Raw genomic sequence first — 24,397 nt, 5'->3', positions numbered from 1 at the left:
TTACTGAATGTAAAATCACGAAACTGTAGTGGGAGAAACGAGATGGAACCTCGTTCTGCCCCAGAGTCATGTTGACGATGAAAATACAACTTGACCTCAAACTGCAGAGGGAGAAACAGGGAGCAGACAAACACTATCTTAGCTCGTTCTGCTCCTCAGAGTTCTACTACGGAAATGGAACGTCACCTCAAACAACAACATGAATGCCAGTGATTAGCTGCCTCAGAGTGAAGAAGTGAGTCGTGACTACAGGGGGCTCTGTGTAGTGACAGCTGACAAGACAGACAGCCCCTATAAAGAACAGACCCCCTCTAGTGAAAACCACAGAGACAGGGATCTGTTTTATCTGCTCTGATGCTGATCTCCTTTGTCTTGATTGCGTTGTGATTGCCATTCGTTGTCTCCATTCATTGTGATTGCCATTCGTTGTCTCCATTCATTGTGATTGCCATTCGTTGTCTCCATTCATTGTGATTGCCATTCGTTGTCTCCATTTATTGTGATTGCCATTCGTTGTCTCCATTCATTGTGATTGCCATTCGTTGTCTCCATTCATTGTGATTGCCATTCGTTGTCTCCATTCATTGTGATTGCCATTCGTTGTCTCCATTCGTTGTGATTGCCATTCGTTGTGATTGCCATTCGTTGTCTCCATTCATTGTGATTGCCATTTGTTGTCTCCATTCATTGTGATTGCCGTTCGTTGTCTCCATTCATTGTGATTGCCGTTCGTTGTCTCCATTCATTGCGATTGCCATTGGTTGGAATTTCCATTGTTTAGAAATGCTATTCGTTAGTTACCTTCATGGGAATTGCCACGCGTTAGAATAGGCTTTCTTGGCAATTGCCATTTGTTTTGTAAACACAGCTCTCCCTACACATAACAAAACGGGTCATGAAATAGCCCAAGCTAGCCTTAAAAAATATTGCATATAAGAAATAGCCACATTCGCAGAGAGCTATTCTGTCAGCCAGTCAGTCGGTCATGCTTGCTTCAGTACGTCCTACTCTGTGACCCAGAGGATTGGCGACCTATTTTCCTCTCACTTGGCTCTCCCAAGCGAACACAATCATCACCCCCTCTCTCTCGCCATCCGTGGCTACACGCAAACAGTTACCTTGACCTACATTATCACATGGGGCCTGACACCAGGGGCCACCCCAGTGGAGTTGGGGGCACAATGTGTCATCTGCATCGTGTGTGCTTCTATATCATGTTCATTGTGAGGTAAATACTAGGTGTATTGTGTATGACTCATTATGACGTAAACAATCAGGCCCATTTTGTTTTTAAGGTGTGTCTCTGTCTGCCTCTCACTAAGGCTAGTGCTTCACCAGCCAACCTTAAGGTCTCCTTTCCTGGCGATCGGTGCTGAAGTGTTTTTGCTTCAAGGATCAGAAACGGTCAATTTATGAGGAATATTTATCAGGGGTGTAATTGAAAAATTATCTGGAGGCAGAGAGTGGACAGTGTTTTGGACTCTAGTGGGTACATGCACTGCCTCTGTCAACAGAATATCAGTTTAATTCATTAATTTTAGTAAGCAGGAATATCGGTATGATTAATTCATTTCAGTAAGCAGGATCCTATTTAATTCAGTCAATGTGACATACAGTCCCACTTAATATTGAACATGGTTCACTCTTGTGGGCTTTTCTTAAATGCCAGAGACCTGTGCAGTATGTCAACCACTTCTATGCTATATTTCCAGTGCAAATGTTGCATTGGTACTGAGTGAACCTGGCCCAATGTGTCTAAGGCTGAGTTTACACAGGTAGCCTAATCCTGATCTTTTTGCCACTCAGATCACATCTTTTGCCAATAATTGGACTGCCTGTGTAAACACAGCCTGAGATGTTGTGTAATGTCTCCACAGCTCAGTAAACCCGACTGACAGAACCCAATCTGTCTGTCCATGAATTAATCATAGATCGACAGGAACTTGATCTTTTCATTTCCTGGGATGATTAGTCCTAACTCCTGGGGTGGCTAGATAACTAGCTGGCCTCAAGTCCTTTTGAAATCTGCTTCAATCACAAATATCTTCTTCAATGTGTGATAGTTACTCACCCGGTGAGAGTTCTGGCCTTATTTGAAGTGAAGTAATGAACTATTTATCAGTTTTGGATGCCGATTGGTCCATAGTTTGTGTAGCTTTTTTGTAGGCTTTTCGTCACGTCCAAAGATATTACATTTTCGGGACTTGGCTGTAGATATGCAGTACCATAGAAGGTTTCACACAGTGTTGTGTTCGAGACCACCTAAAGTGAGAGCGAATCAAGACAAATCCTGGAGCAAATCAAGTCTGTGGCAAGACCGCGTCAAGGTCGAGACCAGAAAAATTCAAGTCCAATTCAAGACCATGACTGTAATTTTGTCAAATCGCCACCATAATGAGAGTTGAAAATGTCCAGTATTTCTGTGTTTGTATTTCAGAACAACATATGGATTCTTTAGACATTCAGAATGGAGAACAAATGCATTCTGGGGGAAAACTAGAGCCACTCTACAAATTATTACTAACCCAAACACAGAGGTGAACAATCAGTGCCATCTACGCCTTCAGAGAAGGGCGAAGTATTCATGAAACAATAATAATAATAATAATAATAATTCTAATGATATTATTTTCAATGATGTTCTGATTTAATCTCTTCAGTTTTTGTTGAAAAGGTTAACACTGAAGAGAAAAATAATTCCAATCAGGATTTTTCTTTTGTGGTATCTGGGGAGGTAATTCTAGCTACATTGGCTAGGCCGTCAGAACCTAGATAGAAGGCATCTGCCATTCAACTGTCTTAGTTAACAATTTTGGAGTGACAGTGGAATCAACCAATCACATCTGGACTTGTAATGGGTGGGACTGTTTTTACAAAAACGTATGGAAACTTCTGCCTTCTCAAAGGCCAACAGGTCACTACACAATAGTGAGCGGTAGTTATCCTAGGGTTTAGCTAGCTATCTTTTGTTGTAAGCTAGTTTGCAGCGGCTGTAGCTGGTGTTATCGAAGAGGATGTTGTTGCTAATTTGTTAGCTTTTCAAGAATAACTTTGAACAAGAAGTTGACCTTGTACTGCAGTGGGTCACAAAGTGATTCTTTGTAGTATTAAGGATCTGACCCTTTTTTTCAATTTTCGCCTAAAATGACATTCTCAAACTACACTCTCCTCAAACAATAGCATGGTATTTCTTCACTGTAAATTGGACAGTGCAGTTAGACAATAATTTAAGCGTTCTGCCCATGTCAGACATGTCTATGTCCTGGGAAATGTTCTTGTTACTTACAACGTCATGCTAATCACATTAGCGCACGTTAGTGCAACCGTCCCGAAGAGGTTAAACAAATCTACTTTGAAACAAATGTACACCATATGACCAAAAGTATGTGGACACAAAAAAATTGTATGCAGTATTTGCAGCATACTGCTGTTATACTGCAGTGCACTGCATTTATACTGCACTCTGACTGCAACCTTTTTCCGTAAGCGAACTGTGAACACCTCAAATAAAATGCACGCTTCAGTTGATCCTACTGCATAAAAGTTCAAAAGCTATAGCACCTTTTGAACCCTTTTGGTTTGTTTTGGGGTCAACGTTGTTTTTGTTCCCTATTACACATTGTAACATTGTAACAATGTTGTCAAGAGCAGATCGTCATCCAGTTGATGCAGGAACCATGCTCCAAAACACATACTTAAACATCAACCCACTCATATCACCTGTGTAGACTTAATGTTTTTTTCTCCCACCCATTGTCCATTGATCATCATAGTGATCAATGCTAGCCAAGGGATTCCGTAGCTAGCTAAAAGCTAACCACTCATATTGTGTATGTAACATTGTTTTTCTCACCATCCATGTAGCTAGCTAATAGCAAGCTCGAGCTCTGTGGAGTCTGATATAATATTGTAATGAAACAGGCAGGGAGCAGGTCTCGAACCCTCGACCTTCTAGCCCGAAGTCCAGCTCGCTATCGACTGTGCCGCAAAAGCATGCTCGTGCCGACATCCGCGCTTATAAACCCAGGGTCGTTTCACTATTAATGGGAACCCCAGCTGTCCCTGTGTTAGCAACCCAGCCAGCTGTCCCTGTGCTAGCAGAGCGTTAGCAACCCAGCCAGCTGTCCCTGTGCTAGCAGGGTGTTAGCCATCCCAGCCAGCTATTCTTGTGTTGAGAGTATTTGCCAACCCAGCCAACTGGTTCTGTGTTAGCAGTGTTAGCCAATCCAGCCGGCTGTCCCTGTGTTAGCAGAGTGCTATACAACCCAGCCAGCAGGCCCTGTGGTGTGGTTCATAGCTGACGCTGGCAACAGGATCCTCTTTCACACTTGATTAGCCTCTCAGCCATTCTCCACACAGGATTAGTGTTAGCCCAGGCTAATAAAGCTAGCGTTAGCCACACAGGGTTCCGGCTAGGCTAACTGAGCTAGCAGGGCAACCCTTGTGATCTATGTGTTTCCAGGGCAGCCCTTGTGATCTATGTGTTTTTAAAGAGCCTGTGTGGTATCCTCCGTCTCTCCTCCCTCCCATGTGTTTCTAAGGGAACCCATCTCTGTGCCAGGCAGTGTCCCAACATCATACCACATTGTCACCCCAGTGTGAGACGAGAACAGCTAAGGGAACCCATCTCTGTGCCAGGCAGTGTCCCAACATCATACCACGTTGTCACCCCAGTGTGAGACGAGAACAGCTAAGGGAACAGTCATTAAAGGGTGGAGTTAATGGTGGAGTTATTTGTTTAACCTGTGGGAGAATAGATGATGATGATGGTATATGACTTGTCCACTGTACTGTTTAGACAAGCCATGGGGTTAATTTGATCAAACACTGATAAAGGCTCTCCATTGAAGACTGAACACTTCATCAGTTCCCATGGTCTATATGTGTATGCCCTAGGCTATATCTGTTTGATAGGAAAATCTCAATCTTGCAGGTGGGAAACAAACATCTCAGAAAGCGAGCTCTGAAAACAGATGTGCTAACATGAAATGCTCTGGAATAACCCTCTGGAATAACCCTCTGGAATAACCCTCTGGGATAACCCTCTGGGATAACCCTCTGGGATAACCCTCTGGAATAACCCTCTGGAATAAATTACACTCTGTACCCTTAAACAGTTTTCGTCACTGCATCCGATTGACACTGATACTGTAGCCTAATCCCGCTATTTCTCTGTGTTTAGTATGGGCCAAAATTTCACAATATATTCATAAACCTATTTAATGACCAAATGATGAACAGTTTTGTGCTTAATCTTGTTACATAGTCTCATATGTGATTATGAACTCGATGCTTGGCTGGATTCGAACTGATTGTCACAGACATCGTCTCACTTGTTCCTGGCAGTGGTGATAAAGGGGTCTAAATATCGGTCCTCCTACCGATTTGCTTTCTTGACTCCAGAGTTAAATTGCAATTAGCTTCACAGTGATTTGTCGATCGGCTAAATCCCCGTTAAAGAGTCAGTGTGTTAATTGCTTTGGTTTTTAAAAAAGCGTGACAATGAAGCGTTATAGTGGTATCCCTCAATGGGTAGCCTAACCCCTAGTGACTTGATTACTGCTTGTGGGCTCCCGAGTGGCGCAGCATCTCAGTGCTAGAGGCGTCAATACAGACCCTGGTTTGATTCCAGGCTGTATCACAACCCGGCCGTGATTGGGAGTCAGAGCACAATTTGTCTCAGCGTCGTCCGGGTTTAGCCGGGGTAGGCCGTCATCGTAAATACGAATTTGTTCTTAACCTAGTTAAATAAAATAAATAAAATAGTGAAAGAGAGAAAATGCAGCCATTCTTAAAGCCACTACTGGCGTAACTCCCAGTTCTAAAAATCTATGATCCGTAGGCTAATTTTACTCCAAGGAAGGAAGGGTGCATTATTAAAGCATTGACACTGGGCCTGCATCTCTGACAGTTGGCTGGTTACCAGGGAAACCAGCTGTTGTACTGTAACTGTCATGTGTCCCTCTCCACAACACCACATGCTTTGCTTACACAGAGGGTGTGGCCTGGTTAACACGGATGCTGGGTTTGTGTGGGTCACATCAGGCTCTGCTTCCCACAGTTGTGTCAAGTTGGTTGGATGTCCTTTGGGTGGTGGACCATTCTTGATACACACGGGAAACTGTTAAGCGTAAAAAACCTACTTGCATTGCAGTTCTTGACACAAACTGGTGAACATGGCACCTCCTGCAATACCCTGTTCAAAGACACTTAAAATATTTTGTCTTGCCCGTTCACCCTCTGGATGGCACATATGCACAAACCATGTCTCAAGGCTTAAACATCCTTATCTCCTCCCCTTCATCTACACTGATTGCAGTGGATTTAACATGTGACATCAATATGGAATCATAGCTTTCACCTGGATTCAGCTGGTCAGTCTGTTCTTAATGTTTTGGTTACTGAGTCTATATCACACCATGAACTTTAAGGCCGCTCATCATCTATAGCTGTGGCCAAAAGGTTGGAGAATGACACAAATATTAATTTTCACAAAGTTTGCTGCTTCAGTGTCTTCAGATGTTACTATGGAATAGTGAAGTATAATTACAAGCATTTCATAAGTGTCAAAGGCTTTTATTGACAATTACATGACGTTGATGCAAAGAGTCGATATTTGCAGTGTTGACCCTTCTTTTTCCAAGACCTCTGCAATCTGCCCTGGCATGCTGTCAATTAACTTCTGGCAGCCCATTCTTGCATAATCAATGCTTGGAGTTTGTCAGAATTTGTGGGGTTTTGTTTGTCCACCCGCTTCTTGAAGATTGACCACAAGTTCTCAATGGGATTAAGGTCTGGGGAGTTTCATGGCCATGGACCCAAAATATCGATGTTTTGTTCCCCGAGCCACTTAGTTATCACTTTTGCCTTATGGCAAGGTGCTCCATCATGCTGGAAAGGGCATTGTTCGTTACCAAACTGTTCCTGGGTGGTTGGAAGAAGTTGCTCTCAGATGATGTGTTGGTACCATTCTTTATTCATGGCTGTTTTCTTAGGCAAAATTGTGAGTAGTGAGCCTACACCCTTAGCTGAGAAGCAACCCCACACATGAATGGTCTCAGAATGCTTTACTGTTGGCATGACGCAGGACTGATGGTAGCGCTCACCTTGTCTTCTCAGGACAAGCTTTTTTCCAGATGCCCCCAACAATCGGAAAGGGGATTCATCAGAAAAAATGACTTTACCCCAGTCCTCAGCAGTCCAATCCATGTACCTTTTGCAGAATATCAGTCTGTCCCTGATGTTTTTCCTGGAGAGATGTGGTTTCTTTGCCCTTCTTGACACCAGGCCATCCTCCAAAAGTCTTTGCCTCACTGTGCGTGCAGATGCACTCACATCTGCCTGCTGCCATACTGGAAGCAGGCAGATGTGAAGCTCTATACTGGTGGTGCCCCGATCCCGCAGCTGAATCAACTTTAGGAGACAGTCCTGGCGCTTGCTGGACTTTCTTCACAACAATTGAACCGCTCGCCTTGAAGTTCTTGATGATCCGATAAATGGTTGATTTAGGTGCAATCTTACTGGCAGCAATATCCTTGCCTGTGAAGCCCTTTTTGTGCAAAGCAATGATGATGGTACTTGTTTCCTTGCAGGTAACTGTGGTTGACAGAGGAAGAACAATGATTCTAAGCACCACACTCCTTTTGAAGCTTTCAGTCTGTTATTCAAACTCAATCAGCATGACAGAGTGATCTCCAGCCTTGTCCTCGTCAACACTCGCACCTGTGTTAACGAGAGAATCACTGACATGATGTCAGCTGGTCTTTTTGTGTCAGGGCTGAAAGGCAGTGGAAATGTTTTTTTGGGGATTCGGTTTATTTGCATGGCAAAGAGGGACTTTGCAATTAATCTGATCAATCTACATAACATTCTGGAGTATATGCAAATTGTCTTCGTGCAAACTGAGGCAGCGGACTTTGAAAATTAATATTAGGCATTCTCAAAACTTTTGGCCACGACTGTACCTTGGTTATAATAATGTACTCTGCTGTACATACTATACACTTGAATCCTACTGTTTACAATATGATACAGTTTATGACATTGCCTTTGATATGAAACAGATTTCCCACAACTGACAGGAACTGACTGATGCTTTGTCTGTGTAATGCTGAGATATCTGAGACTCCGAGACAAACTCAGGGTAGATGAGAAAGAGGATTTGTTTGAATGAAGCAAGGCGATGTGTCATGGATGGCTCGCTCTCATCTCATCCCCCTCTTTGGAACTCTGACAGCACTCCGTCTCATCACCTTGGCAGCTGTTGCCATGGTTCTGTCACCGTCGGCTGCGGTATCGCCGAGGTGAGCCTGAGAACAACCTAGATGGCCACACAGATCAGGTTGACACTGGTCTACCTGTGAGGTTCTGAAGCATCATTATCATCTCCTTAATGTTATTCATGCGTATATCACCTCAGTCAATGTGCCTTGTTGACATAGAGACAAACTCTGCTGTCCTCCTCTCTTGACCATGGGTTCCTGTGGTGCAGAGAACATTCAGCAGCTTCTGCCTCACCAACACCAACTGCAGTTGGCAGGAAACCCTGGCTGAACGACTGTTTAAATAGAGGGTTAGGGAGAGAAGCTGTGACTGAAAGACAACATTACATGACCAAAATAATTTGGACACCTGCTCGTCGAAAATCTCATTCCAAAATCATAGGCATTAATATGAAGTTGGTCCCCCTTTGCTGCTATAAAAGCCTCCACTCTTCTGGGAAGGCTTTCCACTAGATGTTGGGCGATTTGGCCTGGCTCTCAGTCAGCATTCCAATTCATCCCAAAGGTGTTCGATGGGGTTGAGGTCAGGGCTTTGTGCAGGCCAATCAAGTTCTTCCACACCGATATCAAAAACATTTCTGCCAGTTGGTGAAGCGAGATTCATCACTCCAGAGTACACATTTCCAATGATCCAGAGTCCAATGGCGGCAACCTTTACACCACTCCAGCCAACACTTGGCATTGCACATGGTGATCTTAGGCTTGTGTGCGGCTGCTCAGCCTTTGAAACCCATTTCAGGAAGCTCCCAACAAACAGTTATTGTGCTGATATTGAATCCAGAGGCAGTTTGGAACTCAGTAGTGAGTGTTGCAACTGAAGACAGACAATTCTTTTCACGCTACGCGCTTCAGCACTCGGTGGTCCCGTTCTGTTAGCTTGTGTGGCCTACCACTTCGCGACTGAGCCGTTGTTGCTCCTCGACGTTTCCACTTCACTGTAACAGCACTTACAGTTGACCGGGGCAGCTCTGGCAGTGCAGAAATTTGACGAACTGAATTGTTGGAAACGTGGCATCCTGTGACGGTGCCATGTTGAAAGTCACCACTTTTCATTGCGGCCATAGTACTGCCAATGTTTGTATATGGAGTTTGCATGGCTGTGTGCTCAGTAACAGGTTCCAGACATGAATCTATACCAAGGTGCATTGAATCGGTTCAGGTTTGTGGTGACCCAACACCATTTTAAGATGCTTTATGTTGGTGTTTCCTTTATTTTGGCAGTTACCTGTATTTGTTATTTGTTTCTGATGCCCCTCAGTGGAAAGAGTTACTACATGAGTTCTGAAGTGCTTATTATAGAACTGCCAGTGAAAGGAATCAATAGTCTGCTTTCATAAGACTTTCTATGATACGCTGTCTTACTGCAAAACCAACCTGGTTTGGTGACCCCTAGTGACTGACTGGTGACCCCTAGTGACTGACTGGTGACCCCTAGTGACTGACTGGTGACCCCTAGTGACTGACTGACTGGTGACCCCTAGTGACCGTCTGTTTGGTGACCCCTAGTGACTGACTGACTGGTGACCCCTACTGACTGACTGTTTGGTGACCCCTAGTGACTGACTGTTTGGTGACCCCTAGTGACTGACTGTTTGGTGACCCCTAGTGACTGACTGGTGACCCCTAGTGACTGACTGACTGGTGACCCCTAGTGACCGTCTGTTTGGTGAACCCTAGTGACTGACTGACTGGTGACCCCTACTGACTGACTGTTTGGTGACCCCTAGTGACTGACTGTTTGGTGACCCCTAGTGACTGACTGTTTGGTGACCCCTACTGACTGACTGTTTGGTGACCCCTACTGACTGACTGTTTGGTGACCCCTAGTGACTGACTAGTGACCCCTAGTGACTGACTAGTGACCCCTAGTGACTGACTGGTGACCCCTAGTGACTGACTGACTGGTGACCCCTAGTGACTGACTGACTGGTGACCCCTAGTGACTGACTGTTTGGTGACCCCTACTGACTGACTGTTTGGTGACCCCTAGTGACTGACTGTTTGGTGACCCCTAGTGACTGACTGTTTGGTGACCCCTAGTGACTGACTGTTTGGTGACCCCTAGTGACTGACTGTTTGGTGACCCCTAGTGACTGACTGACTGGTGACCCCTAGTGACCGTCTGTTTGGTGACCCCTAGTGACTGACTGTTTGGTGACCCCTAGTGACTGACTGTTTGGTGACCCCTACTGACTGACTGTTTGGTGACCCCTAGTGACTGACTGTTTGGTGACCCCTAGTGACTGACTGTTTGGTGACCCCTACTGACTGACTGTTTGGTGACCCCTAGTGACTGACTGTTTGGTGACCCCTAGTGACTGACTGTTTGGTGACCCCTAGTGACTGACTGTTTGGTGACCCCTAGTGACTGACTGTTTGGTGACCCCTAGTGACTGACTGACTGGTGACCCCTAGTGACCGTCTGTTTGGTGACCCCTACTGACTGACTGACTGGTGACCCCTACTGACTGACTGTTTGGTGACCCCTAGTGACTGTTTGGTGACCCCTAGTGACTGACTGGTGACCCCTAGTGACTGACTGGTGACCCCTAGTGACTGACTGACTGGTGACCCCTAGTGACCGTCTGTTTGGTGACCCCTAGTGACTGACTGACTGGTGACCCCTACTGACTGACTGTTTGGTGACCCCTAGTGACTGACTGTTTGGTGACCCCTAGTGACTGACTGTTTGGTGACCCCTAGTGACTGACTGTTTGGTGACCCCTACTGACTGACTGTTTGGTGACCCCTAGTGACTGACTGTTTGGTGATACCATATGCTAATGTTTGTATCACATGTTAATATGTAACTTAATTAAATAAACTGTATGACATGAATATATGAAATAATTCATAAGTGAAGTATGTATTTAACAGACACAGATCTGTCTAGTATCATTCTGAGCAACTGAAAGCAGTAGCCTGGTTTCAGTATATTTTCTCTCTCTCTCTCGTTCTCAGGGGACTCCTTCACTCAATTCCGCTTTGCTGAGGAGAAGGAGTGGGATATTGACTCATTGGCAGCCAATCGGGTAAATATGGTATTGCCTTTTCTCTGTTCCTCTTAAAGTTGTGTTTCCAGTATAGCTCTCTCTCTGTCCGTCCGTCCGTCATAAGATCTTGTTGCCAATAGTCTATTTTGTCCCAGGAGTTGATCAGTGCTCTCTCTTCCTCTGCCCCCTTCCTCAACACTCCGCCCCATTCCTTCACCCGCCCCTTCCTTCCTCCCTCCATCCCACTCGCCTCCTCCTTCTACCGCTTCCCCTCCTCCTTCTACCTCTCCCCTCCTCCTTCTACCCCTTCCCCTCCTCCCTCTACCTCTTCCCCTCCTCCCTCTACCTCTTCCCCTCCTCCTTCTACCCCTTCCCCTCCTCCTTCTACCCCTACCCCTCCTCCTACCTCTACCCCTCCTCCTTCTATCCCTTCCCCTCCTCCTTCTACCCCTACCCCTCCTCCTTCTACCCCTCCTCCTTCTACCTTTTCCCCTCCTCCTTCTACCCCTTCTCCTTCTACCCCTTCCCCTCCTCCTTCTTCCCCTCCTCCTTCTACCCCTTCTCCTTCTACCCCTTCTCCTTCTACCCCTTCCCCTCCTCCTTCTACCCCTTCTCCTTCTACCTCTTCCCCTCCTCCTTCTACCTCTTCCCCTCCTCCTTCTACCCCTTCCCCTCCTCCTTCTTCCCCTCCTCCTCCTCCTACCTCTACCCCTCCTCCTTCTACCCCTTCCCCTCCTTCTTCCCCTCCTCCTGCTACCCCTACCCCTTCTTCCCCTCCTCCTTCCACCCCTACCCCTCCTCCTTCCACCCCTCTCCTTCCCTCTCCCCACATCTAGTTTTCAGCAGTGTTTGTGGACCTCCCAGCCCTGGCCCAGTCTCTACAAGAGCTGCCTCTCCACCAGAGGCTGAACCTGGAGGCTGAACTAGTCCAGGTAGGTACTGATGCCTCTCCACCACAGACTGAACGAGTCCAGGTAGGTACTGATGCCTCTCCACCACAGACTGAACGAGTCCAGGTAGGTACTGATGCCTCTCCACCACAGACTGAACGAGTCCAGGTAGGTACTGATGCCTCTCCACCACAGACTGAACGAGTCCAGGTAGGTACTGATGCCTCTCCACCACAGACTGAACGAGTCCAGGTAGGTACTGATGCCTCTCCACCACAGACTGAACGAGTCCAGGTAGGTACTGATGCCTCTCCACCACAGACTGAACGAGTCCAGGTAGGTACTGATGCCTCTCCACCACAGACTGAACGAGTCCAGGTAGGTACTGATGCCTCTCCACCACAGACTGAACGAGTCCAGGTAGGTACTGATGCCTCTCCACCACAGACTGAACGAGTCCAGGTAGGTACTGATGCCTCTCCACCACAGACTGAACGAGTCCAGGTAGGTACTGATGCCTCTCCACCACAGACTGAACGAGTCCAGGTAGGTACTGATGCCTCTCCACCACAGACTGAACGAGTCCAGGTAGGTACTGATGCCTCTCCACCACAGACTGAACGAGTCCAGGTAGGTACTGATGCCTCTCCACCACAGACTGAACGAGTCCAGGTAGGTACTGATGCCTCTCCACCACAGACTGAACTAGGCCTGGTGCAGAACCTTTTTGCTCCATTGGGTTTGGTGTTGGGCGTCTACACCTCTTTAGGCGTCTAGACTAGAGTTTTCAGAAGTGTTGTAATATTACCATGGAAACCTGTTGAATTCTTTCTGTTTTCGGAGCGTTCCCGGAAAGTCATTTTCTAAGTAGTGGTAGTGTATTTGGGTTGAATCCAGATGTATTATCTAATCCTGTTGTTATATATCAGGTGACCTCTCCGGTGGAGCTACCCACTATGACCATGGCACCCAAACAGAACTCTGTAGCGCTGGGTCTGTTTAAGTCTCCTGTCCCAGGAGTCCCAGCAGCTCAGAAAGGCCTTCGTCCAAGCCTGGGTGTTTCCTGTGCTGTGAGCACAGCCCCAGGCGCAGTTCCTCTGGGCTCCTCAGCTGCCAAGACCCCTGTGGTGGATGACATGGATAAGGATTTGGACCAGCTGCTCAGTCTACAGAGCTCAGACTCAGAACCTTCACTGTCCCAAACTGGCAGGCTTGTTGAGGTTCCAAATGAACGTGAGTACCCATAACATTTTTGTTCTGTTCTGCAATCTTGTAATTAGATTATACACGGTTGCAGACTATTCAGTGTGGAAAAAATTGCTACAAAGTTACTACAACAACCCATCACCCAGGACGTGCTACCTGTCCCAGGCCTGCTGTTTTCAACTCTCTAGAGACAGCAGGAGCGGTAGAGATACTCTTAATGATCGGCTATGAAAAGCCAACTGACATTTACTCCTGAGGTGCTGACTTGCTGCACCCTCGACAACTACTATGATTATTATTATTTGACCATGCTTAACATCTATGAACATTTGAACATCTTGGCCATGTTCTGTTATAATCTCTACCCGGCACAGCCAGAAGAGGACTGGCCGCCCCTCAGCCTGGTTCCTCTCTAGGTTTCTTCCTAGGTTCTGGCCTTTCTAGGGAGTTTTTCCTAGCCACCGTGCTTCTACACCTGCATTGCTTGCTGTTTGGGGTTTTAGGCTGGGTTTCTGTACAGCACTTTGAGATATCAGCTGATGTAAGAAGGGCTTTATAAATACATTTGATTTGATGATTTGATTAGATCAGTTAGCAGTAACCTAAATAAAGGCATTGATAATTTGCTAGCAACATAAAGAGAAACAAAATGGAAAATTGTTGGTTCATCCTCTATATCTGTGTGAGTACTAGGGAGAGTGCAACTTTCTGTGGTTTCTTTTTTCAGCAGCAGTAGAGGAGAGGGAGGAGCTTGTTCTAGAGGAGGAGCTTAAGAAGCAGGAGACACAGCAGGCCAAGGAGGAGATTCAGAAGGAGGAGGTGGCTGCACCTCCCAAGGCAGCGGTAGCAAAGGAGGTGGTGACAGAGGAGGACCTGGAAGACTGGCTAGACAGCATGATCTCCTGACCCCTGAACTCTAACCTTTGACCCTGTCTGACCTAGGAGAAGGACCGTCCAGTCCCCCTCAGCCCTTATCACATGATAACGAGTACATCCCTCAGCCCCTAACAGTCTTACATCATATTCTAATCAATCACAGTGAAGACATGAAGCACTGCTTATACAACAGCAGATTCATTAATATACTTTTCATAAGATCGACTTTGGATGAAGGCATTGTTGGGAGTTCTTTCCCTCCCATTTGACTGATTCACATCAAGTCCCATGTGTTCTCCATCCTACCGACTACCCTGGATGGCTGTAGCAGCAGAGCTCTGTGAGCTGCACCGGATTTCCTATTCCTTGTCAGACACGGAAAGGGGCTCACACACAGACAGACACATTTTCCCCTCTGAAAGGTTTCTGTAATTGGATCGATGTTGTGAGTTAGTTGACAGCCCATGGAATACAGACATGGTTTATTGCATTGGTTAATTTATTCATTTCCAACCCCCCCCCCCCCCTCTTTCCTTCTCAAAAAGAAATGCAGGTTTCTCAAAGCTACTCCATATAAATGGCCATACAATAGCAGTTCACTGTTCAATAAATTCTGAATTATGTTTTTTCTTCAGCGTGTAATTTCTACTATGGAAAGAAAGGTGTACAGGCAGACAATGGGAACAAATCCAAACTGAGCAACAATTACACAATGGGTATCTAGATATATATTTTTTTCTTCTAAAAAGCTATCCCTACCCTAGCTAGGTAATTCTAATCCACAACCTAGAGCACGAAGGGTGTCAAGTTCTCATTTTAAGGCACAATGGCACTTTATAAACACCTATAATGGGCTCAAGACTTACCCTTGAGGGACCCCTTTTTTAAATTCCTCATCTCACCAAGCTAATTAGATTCAGACCCAAGTTCAATAAAAAAAGAATTAGGTCTAATTAGGTCTAATTTAATTTCTAGTCAAGTTTCATCATTATCACCACCACAATTCACATTGTAGTGTTTTGGTTCTCAGGTAATATCTTGTGTTTTGGTTAATATCTTGGGTATTAATCTCATGGCTTGTACATTCAATCACTCCTCAAGCTGTAACCCTACATATATCAATGTCTCCACTCTACCACACAACACACATTGTGCAACAGTTTTGGGGGGTGAGCAAGTGAAAAGGGTAACGTGTCATAACAAATCAAATGAATATAACCATTTTTGTTCAAAGAGCAAACAAGGTGTTGCCTTGACAGGTGACCATGCTGGTCATTTATGAACATTTGAACATCTTGGCCACGTTCTGTTATAATCTCCACCCGGCACAGCCAGAAGAGGACTGGCCACCCCACATATGCTCTCTCTAATTCTCTCTTTCTCTCTCTCGGAGGACCTGAGCCCTAGGACCGTGCCCCAGGACTACCTGACATGATGGCTCCTTGCTGTCCCCAGTCCACCTGACTGTGCTGCTGCTCCAGTTTCAACTGTTCTGCCTTATTATTATTTGACCATGCTGGTCATTTATGAACATTTGAACATCTTGGTCATTTTCTGTTATAATCTCTACCCGGCACAGCCAGAAGAGGACTGGCCACCCCACATAGCCCGGTTCCTCTCTAGGTTTCTTCCTAGGTTTTGGCCTTTCTAGGGAGTTTTTCCTAGCCACCGTGCTTTTACACCTGCATTGTTTGCTGTTTGGGGTTTTAGGCTGGGTTTCTGTACAGCACTTTGAGATATCAGCTGATGTACGAAGGGCTATATAAATAAATTTGATTTGATTTGATTTGACCTATCTTCACAATGAAAATTGAAACACCAAGTCCAGTCATCATCTTCATCAACCTCAGTCTCTCCTCAGTAGTGGCTGGCCAGTTCATTAGGTGATACTGTATGATGGATACAATGACAGCAGAAGTAGTGGCTGGCCAGTTCTTTAGGTGATACTGTATGATGGATACAATGACAGCAGAAGTAGTGGCTGGCCAGTTCTTTAGGTGATACTGTATGATGGATACAATGGCAGCAGAAGAGCTAAGTGGAGCTAGATGTCATGTTCCATTAAGGTTCAAGTGAGATAGTCTTTACCAGATAGTGTTGTAGGGTAGCTGGGTGGTGTTCTGGTGTCCTCTACCCAGATAGTGTTGTGGGGTAGCTGGGTGGTGTTCTGGTGTCCTCTACCCAGATAGTGTTGTGGGGTAGCTGGGTGGTGTTCTGGTGTCCTCTACCCAGATAGTGTTGTGGGGTAGCTGGGTGGTGTTCTGGTGTCCTCTACCCAGATAGTGTTGTGGGGTAGCTGGGTAGTGTTCTGGTGTCCTCTACCCAGATAGTGTTGTAGGGTAGTGTTCTGGTGTCCTCTCTACCTAGATAGTGTTGTAGGGTAGTGTTCTGGTGTCCTCTCTACCCAGATAGTGTTGTAGGGTAGTGTTCTGGTGTCCTCTCTACCCAGATAGTGTTGTAGGGTAGTGTTCTGGTGTCCTCTCTACCCAGATAGTGTTGTAGGGTAGTGTTCTGGTGTCCTCTACCCAGATAGTGTTGTAGGGTAGTGTTCTGGTGTCTCTCTACCCAGATAGTGTTGTAGGGTAGTGTTCTGGTGTCCTCTATACCCAGATAGTGTTGTAGGGTAGTGTTCTGGTGTCCTCTTCCCAGATAGTGTTGTAGGGTAGTGTTCTGGTGTCCTCTCTACCCAGATAGTGTTGTAGGGTAGTGTTCTGGTGTCCTCTATACCCAGATAGTGTTGTAGGGTAGTGTTCTGGTGTCCTCTTCCCAGATAGTGTTGTAGGGTAGTGTTCTGGTGTCCTCTCTACCCAGATAGTGTTGTAGGGTAGTGTTCTGGTGTCCTCTATACCCAGATAGTGTTGTAGGCTAGTGTTCTGGTGTCCTCTCTACCCAGATAGTGTTCTGGTGTCCTCTCTACCCAGATAGTGTTGTAGGGTAGTGTTCTGGTGTCCTCTCTACCCAGATAGTGTTGTAGGGTAGTGTTCTGGTGTCCTCTATCCATTTAAATGTTGTTAAAGTGATGGAAGAAGGCTGCCTCAGATAGGATGTAGGGTTTGTGAGTAGACTTGTCTCTCAAATACAGACAGTGTTGCTTTACGGTAAATGGGAAGTGTTAAGTGTCCTCTACACAGGTAGGGTAGCTAGCTAATGTAGTTTTAGGTGTTCTCTCTATCAAGGTAGGGTTGGAGAGTAGCTGGGTAGTGTTAGCTGTCCTCTCTACCCAAGCAGGTCCTCATACTGCTTCCTGAAACAGTCTCCAGCAGGGAAGAAGTCCCAGCATCTCTCCTGGTACATCTTCCACACATACGACTCCTGTTGAAGGACAGGGAAATACACAGTAGTTAAAATGGTTTTAGGAGTGAAAAGGTGTTTCAACTAGAAAAGGTAATTTTACATTAAATCAAATTGTGTAAATGTGTGTTAAAGTCAAATGGCAGCAATATTACAATTTTGAAATTCACATGACATTCAAAATGCGTGGCTTCGTTGGTGGTTTAGGGAGCGATTTGCATTTTCTGTTTATCAACAAACTTTCATATAATCACCTTCTTGGATGCATTCAGATTCAGTTTTAAAATTGGGATTCAAAACCAGAGACAACATCCTGGCACTTTGCAAGGTAGGAAGGAACAGAGACTCAACCGCTTTGGAAAAACAGAAGCTTTTGCGTTTAAACTGTTATAAGCCATTATGGCTATATCCCGTTCCTGAAAGCTTAGACTCTATCAAACATGGACATGTCTAGACATTGAACCAATGTGGAATAGATGTTAAATTGACGTCTCTACCCAATGAGTCTAAGAAGTTGAATATATGAAACTTTGATGAACAAAAATTAATGCAACATCTACCATATTGAAACAGAATATTACATTGAAATTGAATTTCAAAAATGTATGCGATTTATTCATTCAATTCAGTTTTTAAAATCATGAAATACAACAATTTATGAATTCAATGTGTGCATTACAAATGGTTAGATATTAAATACAATTTCTGTTGGTACTGAAACCAGTCCATAGTTCTATTCTAGTGCTAGAGTTTCAATGTTCGAGATTTAGACCTGAGACGTGTGTTCATATAATAAAGAGAAGTGTTGTTGTACATACCTGACCAGTGTGTTCAGTCTCGTCCTTGTTGATGAGGTACATCAGGAAGAAGCTGCACAGAAAGAAAAGCCATGTGGCCAAATATTAACTCAGGCTTTCATCCAGAGTATCACTGGTAAAGTTAAGTGCATCTAATTAAATTCAAACGAGAGTCTTTAATGGACCATCTCTGGTCATATGTGCTTGAACAACATCCTCGTGTCAGTATGTACTCACAGGTAGTTGGCCAGGTTGTGTTCTTGTAAGGTGTGGGTCTCAAAGCCGTGGGGTGTCGTGTCAAAGTAGTCGTTTCCAATTCCACAGATGAAGCATTTAGTCTACAGTAAGATGATAGAATGTGTTTACCCAATCAGATACACTCCCCTCCCCTCACATATTGCATTTATTCAAGAAGATGCTTATTCCTAACATTGATCCTTTGTTATTTTTTATTTAACTAGGCAAATAAGTTTAGAACAAAATCTTATTTACAATTACGGCCAAATCCTCCCCTAACCCGGACGACGCTGGGACAATTGTGCGCCTCCCTATGAGACTCCCGATCACAGCCGGTTGTGATACCGCCCGGGATCGAACCAGGTTCTGTAGTGACGCCTCTAGCACTGCGATACAGTGCCGTAGACCAGTGCACCACATGGGAGCCCAGAAAATGTTCTAGGTGAGACCAGGTGAACTCTTACCTCCATATCCTCCTTCACCTGCTCCTGCTGGTCTCTCAGTTCCCCAAACGCATCAATAATCAAACCTGGAATATTGAACAAGACAGCATTTTAAACTTCTTAAACACGGTAAAGTCCTCTCAGCTGCTGTTCTGAACACCGGGGGCCATACGTATCGTATGTTTCAGAGTAGGAGTGCTGATTTAGGATCACACCAGGTAAGATTACATGATCCTGGACCTCACCCCAAAGAGCCTGCTATTTAGTTGAATTTGTATTTATTCTAGTGTTTACGTGGCAGAGAAAAGCTGAATTGTGTGTCAAGAACATCAAGAACTTAAAGAAAACGAATGTGATACAGTGTCAAAGTTCCGTAGTAACATACCGAAGTTGGGGTCAATTCCATTTCAATTCCAATCAATTCAGATAGGTAGAACATTGTAATTGCAATTCAAAATGCCACCTATTGAAGAGAATTGGAATACCAGTGTACTTCCTAAATTGACTGGAAATAACCACAGCCCTGGTAGTAACGTACCCTGAATGATGGCCAGGAGGATGACGATGACGAAGAAGAAGAAGGTGATGTCGAAGAGGATACGCCACAGCTCGTAGGGGTCTCCGGCCGGGTCCTCGAGCTCATCACCGATACCACCGCCAGCCCTCACCCCGGCGTACAGGTGGAACAGATAGCACTGAGGAGGATATACAGGAGGAACAGATAGCACTGAGGAGGATATACAGGAGGAACGGATAGCACTGAGGAGGATATACAGGAGGAACAGATAGCAGTGAGCAGGATATACAGGAGGAACGGATAGCACTGAGGATATACAGGAGGAACAGATATCACTGAGGAGGATATACAGGAGGAACAGATAGCACTGAGGAGGATATACAGGAGGAACAGATAGCACTGAGGAGGATATACAGGAGGAACAGATAGCACTGAGGAGGATGAACAGATAGCACTGAGGAGGATATACAGGAGGAACAGATAGCACTGAGCAGGATATACAGGAGGAACAGGTAGCACTGAGCAGTATATATAGGAGGAACAGATAGCCCTGACCAGCATATACAGGAGGAACAGATAGCCCTGAGGAGGATATACAGGAGGAACAGATAGCCCTGAGCAGCATATACAGGAGGAACAGATAGCACTGAGGAGGATATACAGGAGGAACAGATAGCACTGAGGAGGAGGAGGGGTTTTAAAACTTGATCTTTCAACAGAAAGTAGTAAAGGATAGAGGGGGAGGATTTTAAACTCCTCGTTCAACAGATCTACACTAGTGTGAAATGATGAGGTGTGAAGTGATGAGGTGTGGAGGATATGCAGCAGTGTGAAGTGATGAGGTGTGGAGGATATGCAGCAGTGTGGAGGATATGCAGCAGTGTGAAGGATATGCAGCAGTGTGAAGGATATGCAGCAGTGTGAAGGATATGCAGCAGTGTGGAGGATATGCAGCAGTGTGAAGGATATGCAGCAGTGTGGAGGATATGCAGCAGTGTGAAGGATATGCAGCAGTGTGGAGGATATGCAGCAGTGTGAAGGATATGCAGCAGTGTGAAGGATATGCAGCAGTGTGAAGTGATGAGGTGTGAAGGATATGCAGCAGTGTGAAGGATATGCAGCAGTGTGGAGGATATGCAGCAGTGTGAAGGATATGCAGCAGTGTGAAGGATATGCAGCAGTGTGAAGGATATGCAGCAGTGTAAAGGATATGCAGCAGTGTGAAGGATATGCAGCAGTGTGAAGGATATGCAGCAGTGTAAAGGATATGCAGCAGTGTGGAGGATATGCAGCAGTGTGAAGTGATGAGGTGTGAAGGATATGCAGCAGTGTGGAGGATATGCAGCAGTGTAAAGGATATGCAGCAGTGTGAAGGATATGCAGCAGTGTGGAGGATATGCAGCAGTGTAAAGGATATGCAGCAGTGTGAAGGATATGCAGCAGTGTGAAGTGATGAGGTGTGAAGGATATGCAGCAGTGTGAAGTGATGAGGTGTGAAGGATATGCAGCAGTGTGAAGGATATGCAGCAGTGTGAAGTGATGAGGTGTGAAGGATATGCAGCAGTGTGAAGGATATGCAGCAGTGTGAAGTGATGAGGTGTGAAGGATATGCAGCAGTGTGAAGGATATGCAGCAGTGTGGAGGATATGCAGCAGTGTGGAGGATATGCAGCAGTGTGAAGGATATGCAGCAGTGTGGAGGATATGCAGCAGTGTGAAGGATATGCAGCAGTGTGAAGGATATGCAGCAGTGTGAAGTGATGAGGTGTGAAGGATATGCAGCAGTGTAAAGGATATGCAGCAGTGTGAAGGATATGCAGCAGTGTGGAGGATATGCAGCAGTGTGAAGGATATGCAGCAGTGTGAAGGATATGCAGCAGTGTGAAGTGATGAGGTGTGGAGGATATGCAGCAGTGTGGAGGATATGCAGCAGTGTGAAGGATATGCAGCAGTGTGAAGGATATGCAGCAGTGTGGAGGATATGCAGCAGTGTGGAGGATATGCAGCAGTGTGAAGGATATGCAGCAGTGTGAAGGATATGCAGCAGTGTAAAGGATATGCAGCAGTGTGAAGGATATGCAGCAGTGTGGAGGATATGCAGCAGTGTGAAGGATATGCAGCAGTGTAAAGGATATGCAGCAGTGTGAAGGATATGCAGCAGTGTGGAGGATATGCAGCAGTGTGGAGGATATGCAGCAGTGTGGAGGATATGCAGCAGTGTGAAGGATATGCAGCAGTGTAAAGGATATGCAGCAGTGTGGAGGATATGCAGCAGTGTGGAGGATATGCAGCAGTGTGAAGTGATGAGGTGTGAAGGATATGCAGCAGTGTGAAGGATATGCAGCAGTGTGGAGGATATGCAGCAGTGTGGAGGATATGCAGCAGTGTGAAGGATATGCAGCAGTGTGAAGGATATGCAGCAGTGTGAAGGATATGCAGCAGTGTGAAGGATATGCAGCAGTGTGGAGGATATGCAGCAGTGTGGAGGATATGCAGCAGTGTGGAGGATATGCAGCAGTGTGGAGGATATGCAGCAGTGTGAAGTGATGAGGTGTGAAGGATATGCAGCAGTGTGAAGGATATGCAGCAGTGTGGAGGATATGCAGCAGTGTGGAGGATATGCAGCAGTGTGAAGGATATGCAGCAGTGTGAAGGATATGCAGCAGTGTGAAGGATATGCAGCAGTGTGAAGGATATGCAGCAGTGTGGAGGATATGCAGCAGTGTGGAGGATATGCAGCAGTGTGGAGGATATGCAGCAGTGTAAAGGATATGCAGCAGTGTGAAGGATATGCAGCAGTGTGAAGGATATGCAGCAGTGTGAAGTGATGAGGTGTGAAGGATATGCAGCAGTGTGAAGTGATGAGGTGTGAAGAATATGCAGCAGTGTGAAGGATATGCAGCAGTGTGAAGTGATGAGGTGTGAAGGATATGCAGCAGTGTGAAGGATATGCAGCAGTGTGAAGTGATGAGGTGTGAAGGATATGCAGCAGTGTGAAGGATATGCAGCAGTGTGGAGGATATGCAGCAGTGTGGAGGATATGCAGCAGTGTGAAGGATATGCAGCAGTGTGGAGGATATGCAGCAGTGTGAAGGATATGCAGCAGTGTGAAGGATATGCAGCAGTGTGAAGTGATGAGGTGTGAAGGATATGCAGCAGTGTAAAGGATATGCAGCAGTGTGAAGGATATGCAGCAGTGTGGAGGATATGCAGCAGTGTGAAGGATATGCAGCAGTGTGAAGGATATGCAGCAGTGTGAAGTGATGAGGTGTGGAGGATATGCAGCAGTGTGGAGGATATGCAGCAGTGTGAAGGATATGCAGCAGTGTGAAGGATATGCAGCAGTGTGGAGGATATGCAGCAGTGTGGAGGATATGCAGCAGTGTGAAGGATATGCAGCAGTGTGAAGGATATGCAGCAGTGTAAAGGATATGCAGCAGTGTGAAGGATATGCAGCAGTGTGGAGGATATGCAGCAGTGTGAAGGATATGCAGCAGTGTAAAGGATATGCAGCAGTGTGAAGGATATGCAGCAGTGTGGAGGATATGCAGCAGTGTGGAGGATATGCAGCAGTGTGGAGGATATGCAGCAGTGTGAAGGATATGCAGCAGTGTAAAGGATATGCAGCAGTGTGGAGGATATGCAGCAGTGTGGAGGATATGCAGCAGTGTGAAGTGATGAGGTGTGAAGGATATGCAGCAGTGTGAAGGATATGCAGCAGTGTGGAGGATATGCAGCAGTGTGGAGGATATGCAGCAGTGTGAAGGATATGCAGCAGTGTGAAGGATATGCAGCAGTGTGAAGGATATGCAGCAGTGTGAAGGATATGCAGCAGTGTGGAGGATATGCAGCAGTGTGGAGGATATGCAGCAGTGTGGAGGATATGCAGCAGTGTGGAGGATATGCAGCAGTGTGAAGTGATGAGGTGTGAAGGATATGCAGCAGTGTGAAGGATATGCAGCAGTGTGGAGGATATGCAGCAGTGTGGAGGATATGCAGCAGTGTGAAGGATATGCAGCAGTGTGAAGGATATGCAGCAGTGTGAAGGATATGCAGCAGTGTGAAGGATATGCAGCAGTGTGGAGGATATGCAGCAGTGTGGAGGATATGCAGCAGTGTGGAGGATATGCAGCAGTGTGGAGGATATGCAGCAGTGTGAAGTGATGAGGTGTGAAGGATATGCAGCAGTGTGAAGGATATGCAGCAGTGTGGAGGATATGCAGCAGTGTGAAGGATATGCAGCAGTGTGAAGGATATGCAGCAGTGTGAAGGATATGCAGCAGTGTGGAGGATATGCAGCAGTGTGAAGGATATGCAGCAGTGTGAAGGATATGCAGCAGTGTGAAGTGATGAGGTGTGGAGGATATGCAGCAGTGTGGAGGATATGCAGCAGTGTGAAGGATATGCAGCAGTGTGAAGGATATGCAGCAGTGTGAAGGATATGCAGCAGTGTGGAGGATATGCAGCAGTGTGGAGGATATGCAGCAGTGTGAAGGATATGCAGCAGTGTGAAGGATATGCAGCAGTGTAAAGGATATGCAGCAGTGTGAAGGATATGCAGCAGTGTGAAGGATATGCAGCAGTGTGAAGTGATGAGGTGTGAAGGATATGCAGCAGTGTGAAGGATATGCAGCAGTGTGGAGGATATGCAGCAGTGTGAAGGATATGCAGCAGTGTGGAGGATATGCAGCAGTGTGGAGGATATGCAGCAGTGTGAAGGATATGCAGCAGTGTGGAGGATATGCAGCAGTGTGAAGGATATGCAGCAGTGTGGAGGATATGCAGCAGTGTGAAGGATATGCAGCAGTGTGAAGGATATGCAGCAGTGTGAAGTGATGAGGTGTGAAGGATATGCAGCAGTGTGAA

At 45.9% G+C, this 24,397-nt stretch overlaps 2 protein-coding genes across 6 annotated transcripts in view; one reads left to right on the top strand and one right to left on the bottom strand.

The window, feature by feature from the left end:
• aven (apoptosis, caspase activation inhibitor) overlaps positions 1-14,870 on the top strand; it is a gene marked incomplete at its 5' end in the record, with an annotated part of 50,918 nt that extends 36,048 nt beyond the window's left edge. The window contains 4 exons of the mRNA XM_046299200.1: positions 11,244-11,314; positions 12,112-12,207; positions 13,095-13,398; positions 14,099-14,870. Of these exons, the coding sequence (XP_046155156.1) occupies positions 11,244-11,314; positions 12,112-12,207; positions 13,095-13,398; positions 14,099-14,277 (650 nt within the window). The remainder of the gene's footprint in view (positions 1-11,243; positions 11,315-12,111; positions 12,208-13,094; positions 13,399-14,098) is intronic.
• Positions 14,871-16,453: 1,583 nt separating this feature from the next.
• Positions 16,454-24,397, bottom strand: part of LOC123995404 (ryanodine receptor 3-like) — a 295,285-nt gene continuing 287,341 nt past the window's right edge. For all 5 annotated transcript variants that reach the window (XM_046298980.1, XM_046298984.1, XM_046298981.1 and 2 more), the window contains 5 exons: positions 19,554-19,710; positions 19,037-19,101; positions 18,573-18,673; positions 18,357-18,408; positions 16,454-17,559 (listed from right to left, as the gene is read on the bottom strand). In XM_046298980.1, the coding sequence (XP_046154936.1) occupies positions 17,464-17,559; positions 18,357-18,408; positions 18,573-18,673; positions 19,037-19,101; positions 19,554-19,710 (471 nt within the window). In that variant the 3' untranslated portion in view covers positions 16,454-17,463. The remainder of the gene's footprint in view (positions 17,560-18,356; positions 18,409-18,572; positions 18,674-19,036; positions 19,102-19,553; positions 19,711-24,397) is intronic.

This window comes from Oncorhynchus gorbuscha, linkage group LG14 (genome assembly GCF_021184085.1).
Source record: "Oncorhynchus gorbuscha isolate QuinsamMale2020 ecotype Even-year linkage group LG14, OgorEven_v1.0, whole genome shotgun sequence".
In the NCBI taxonomy this organism is placed as follows: Eukaryota; Metazoa; Chordata; class Actinopteri; order Salmoniformes; family Salmonidae; genus Oncorhynchus; species Oncorhynchus gorbuscha.
This window is presented reverse-complemented; position numbering and strand designations above follow the sequence as displayed.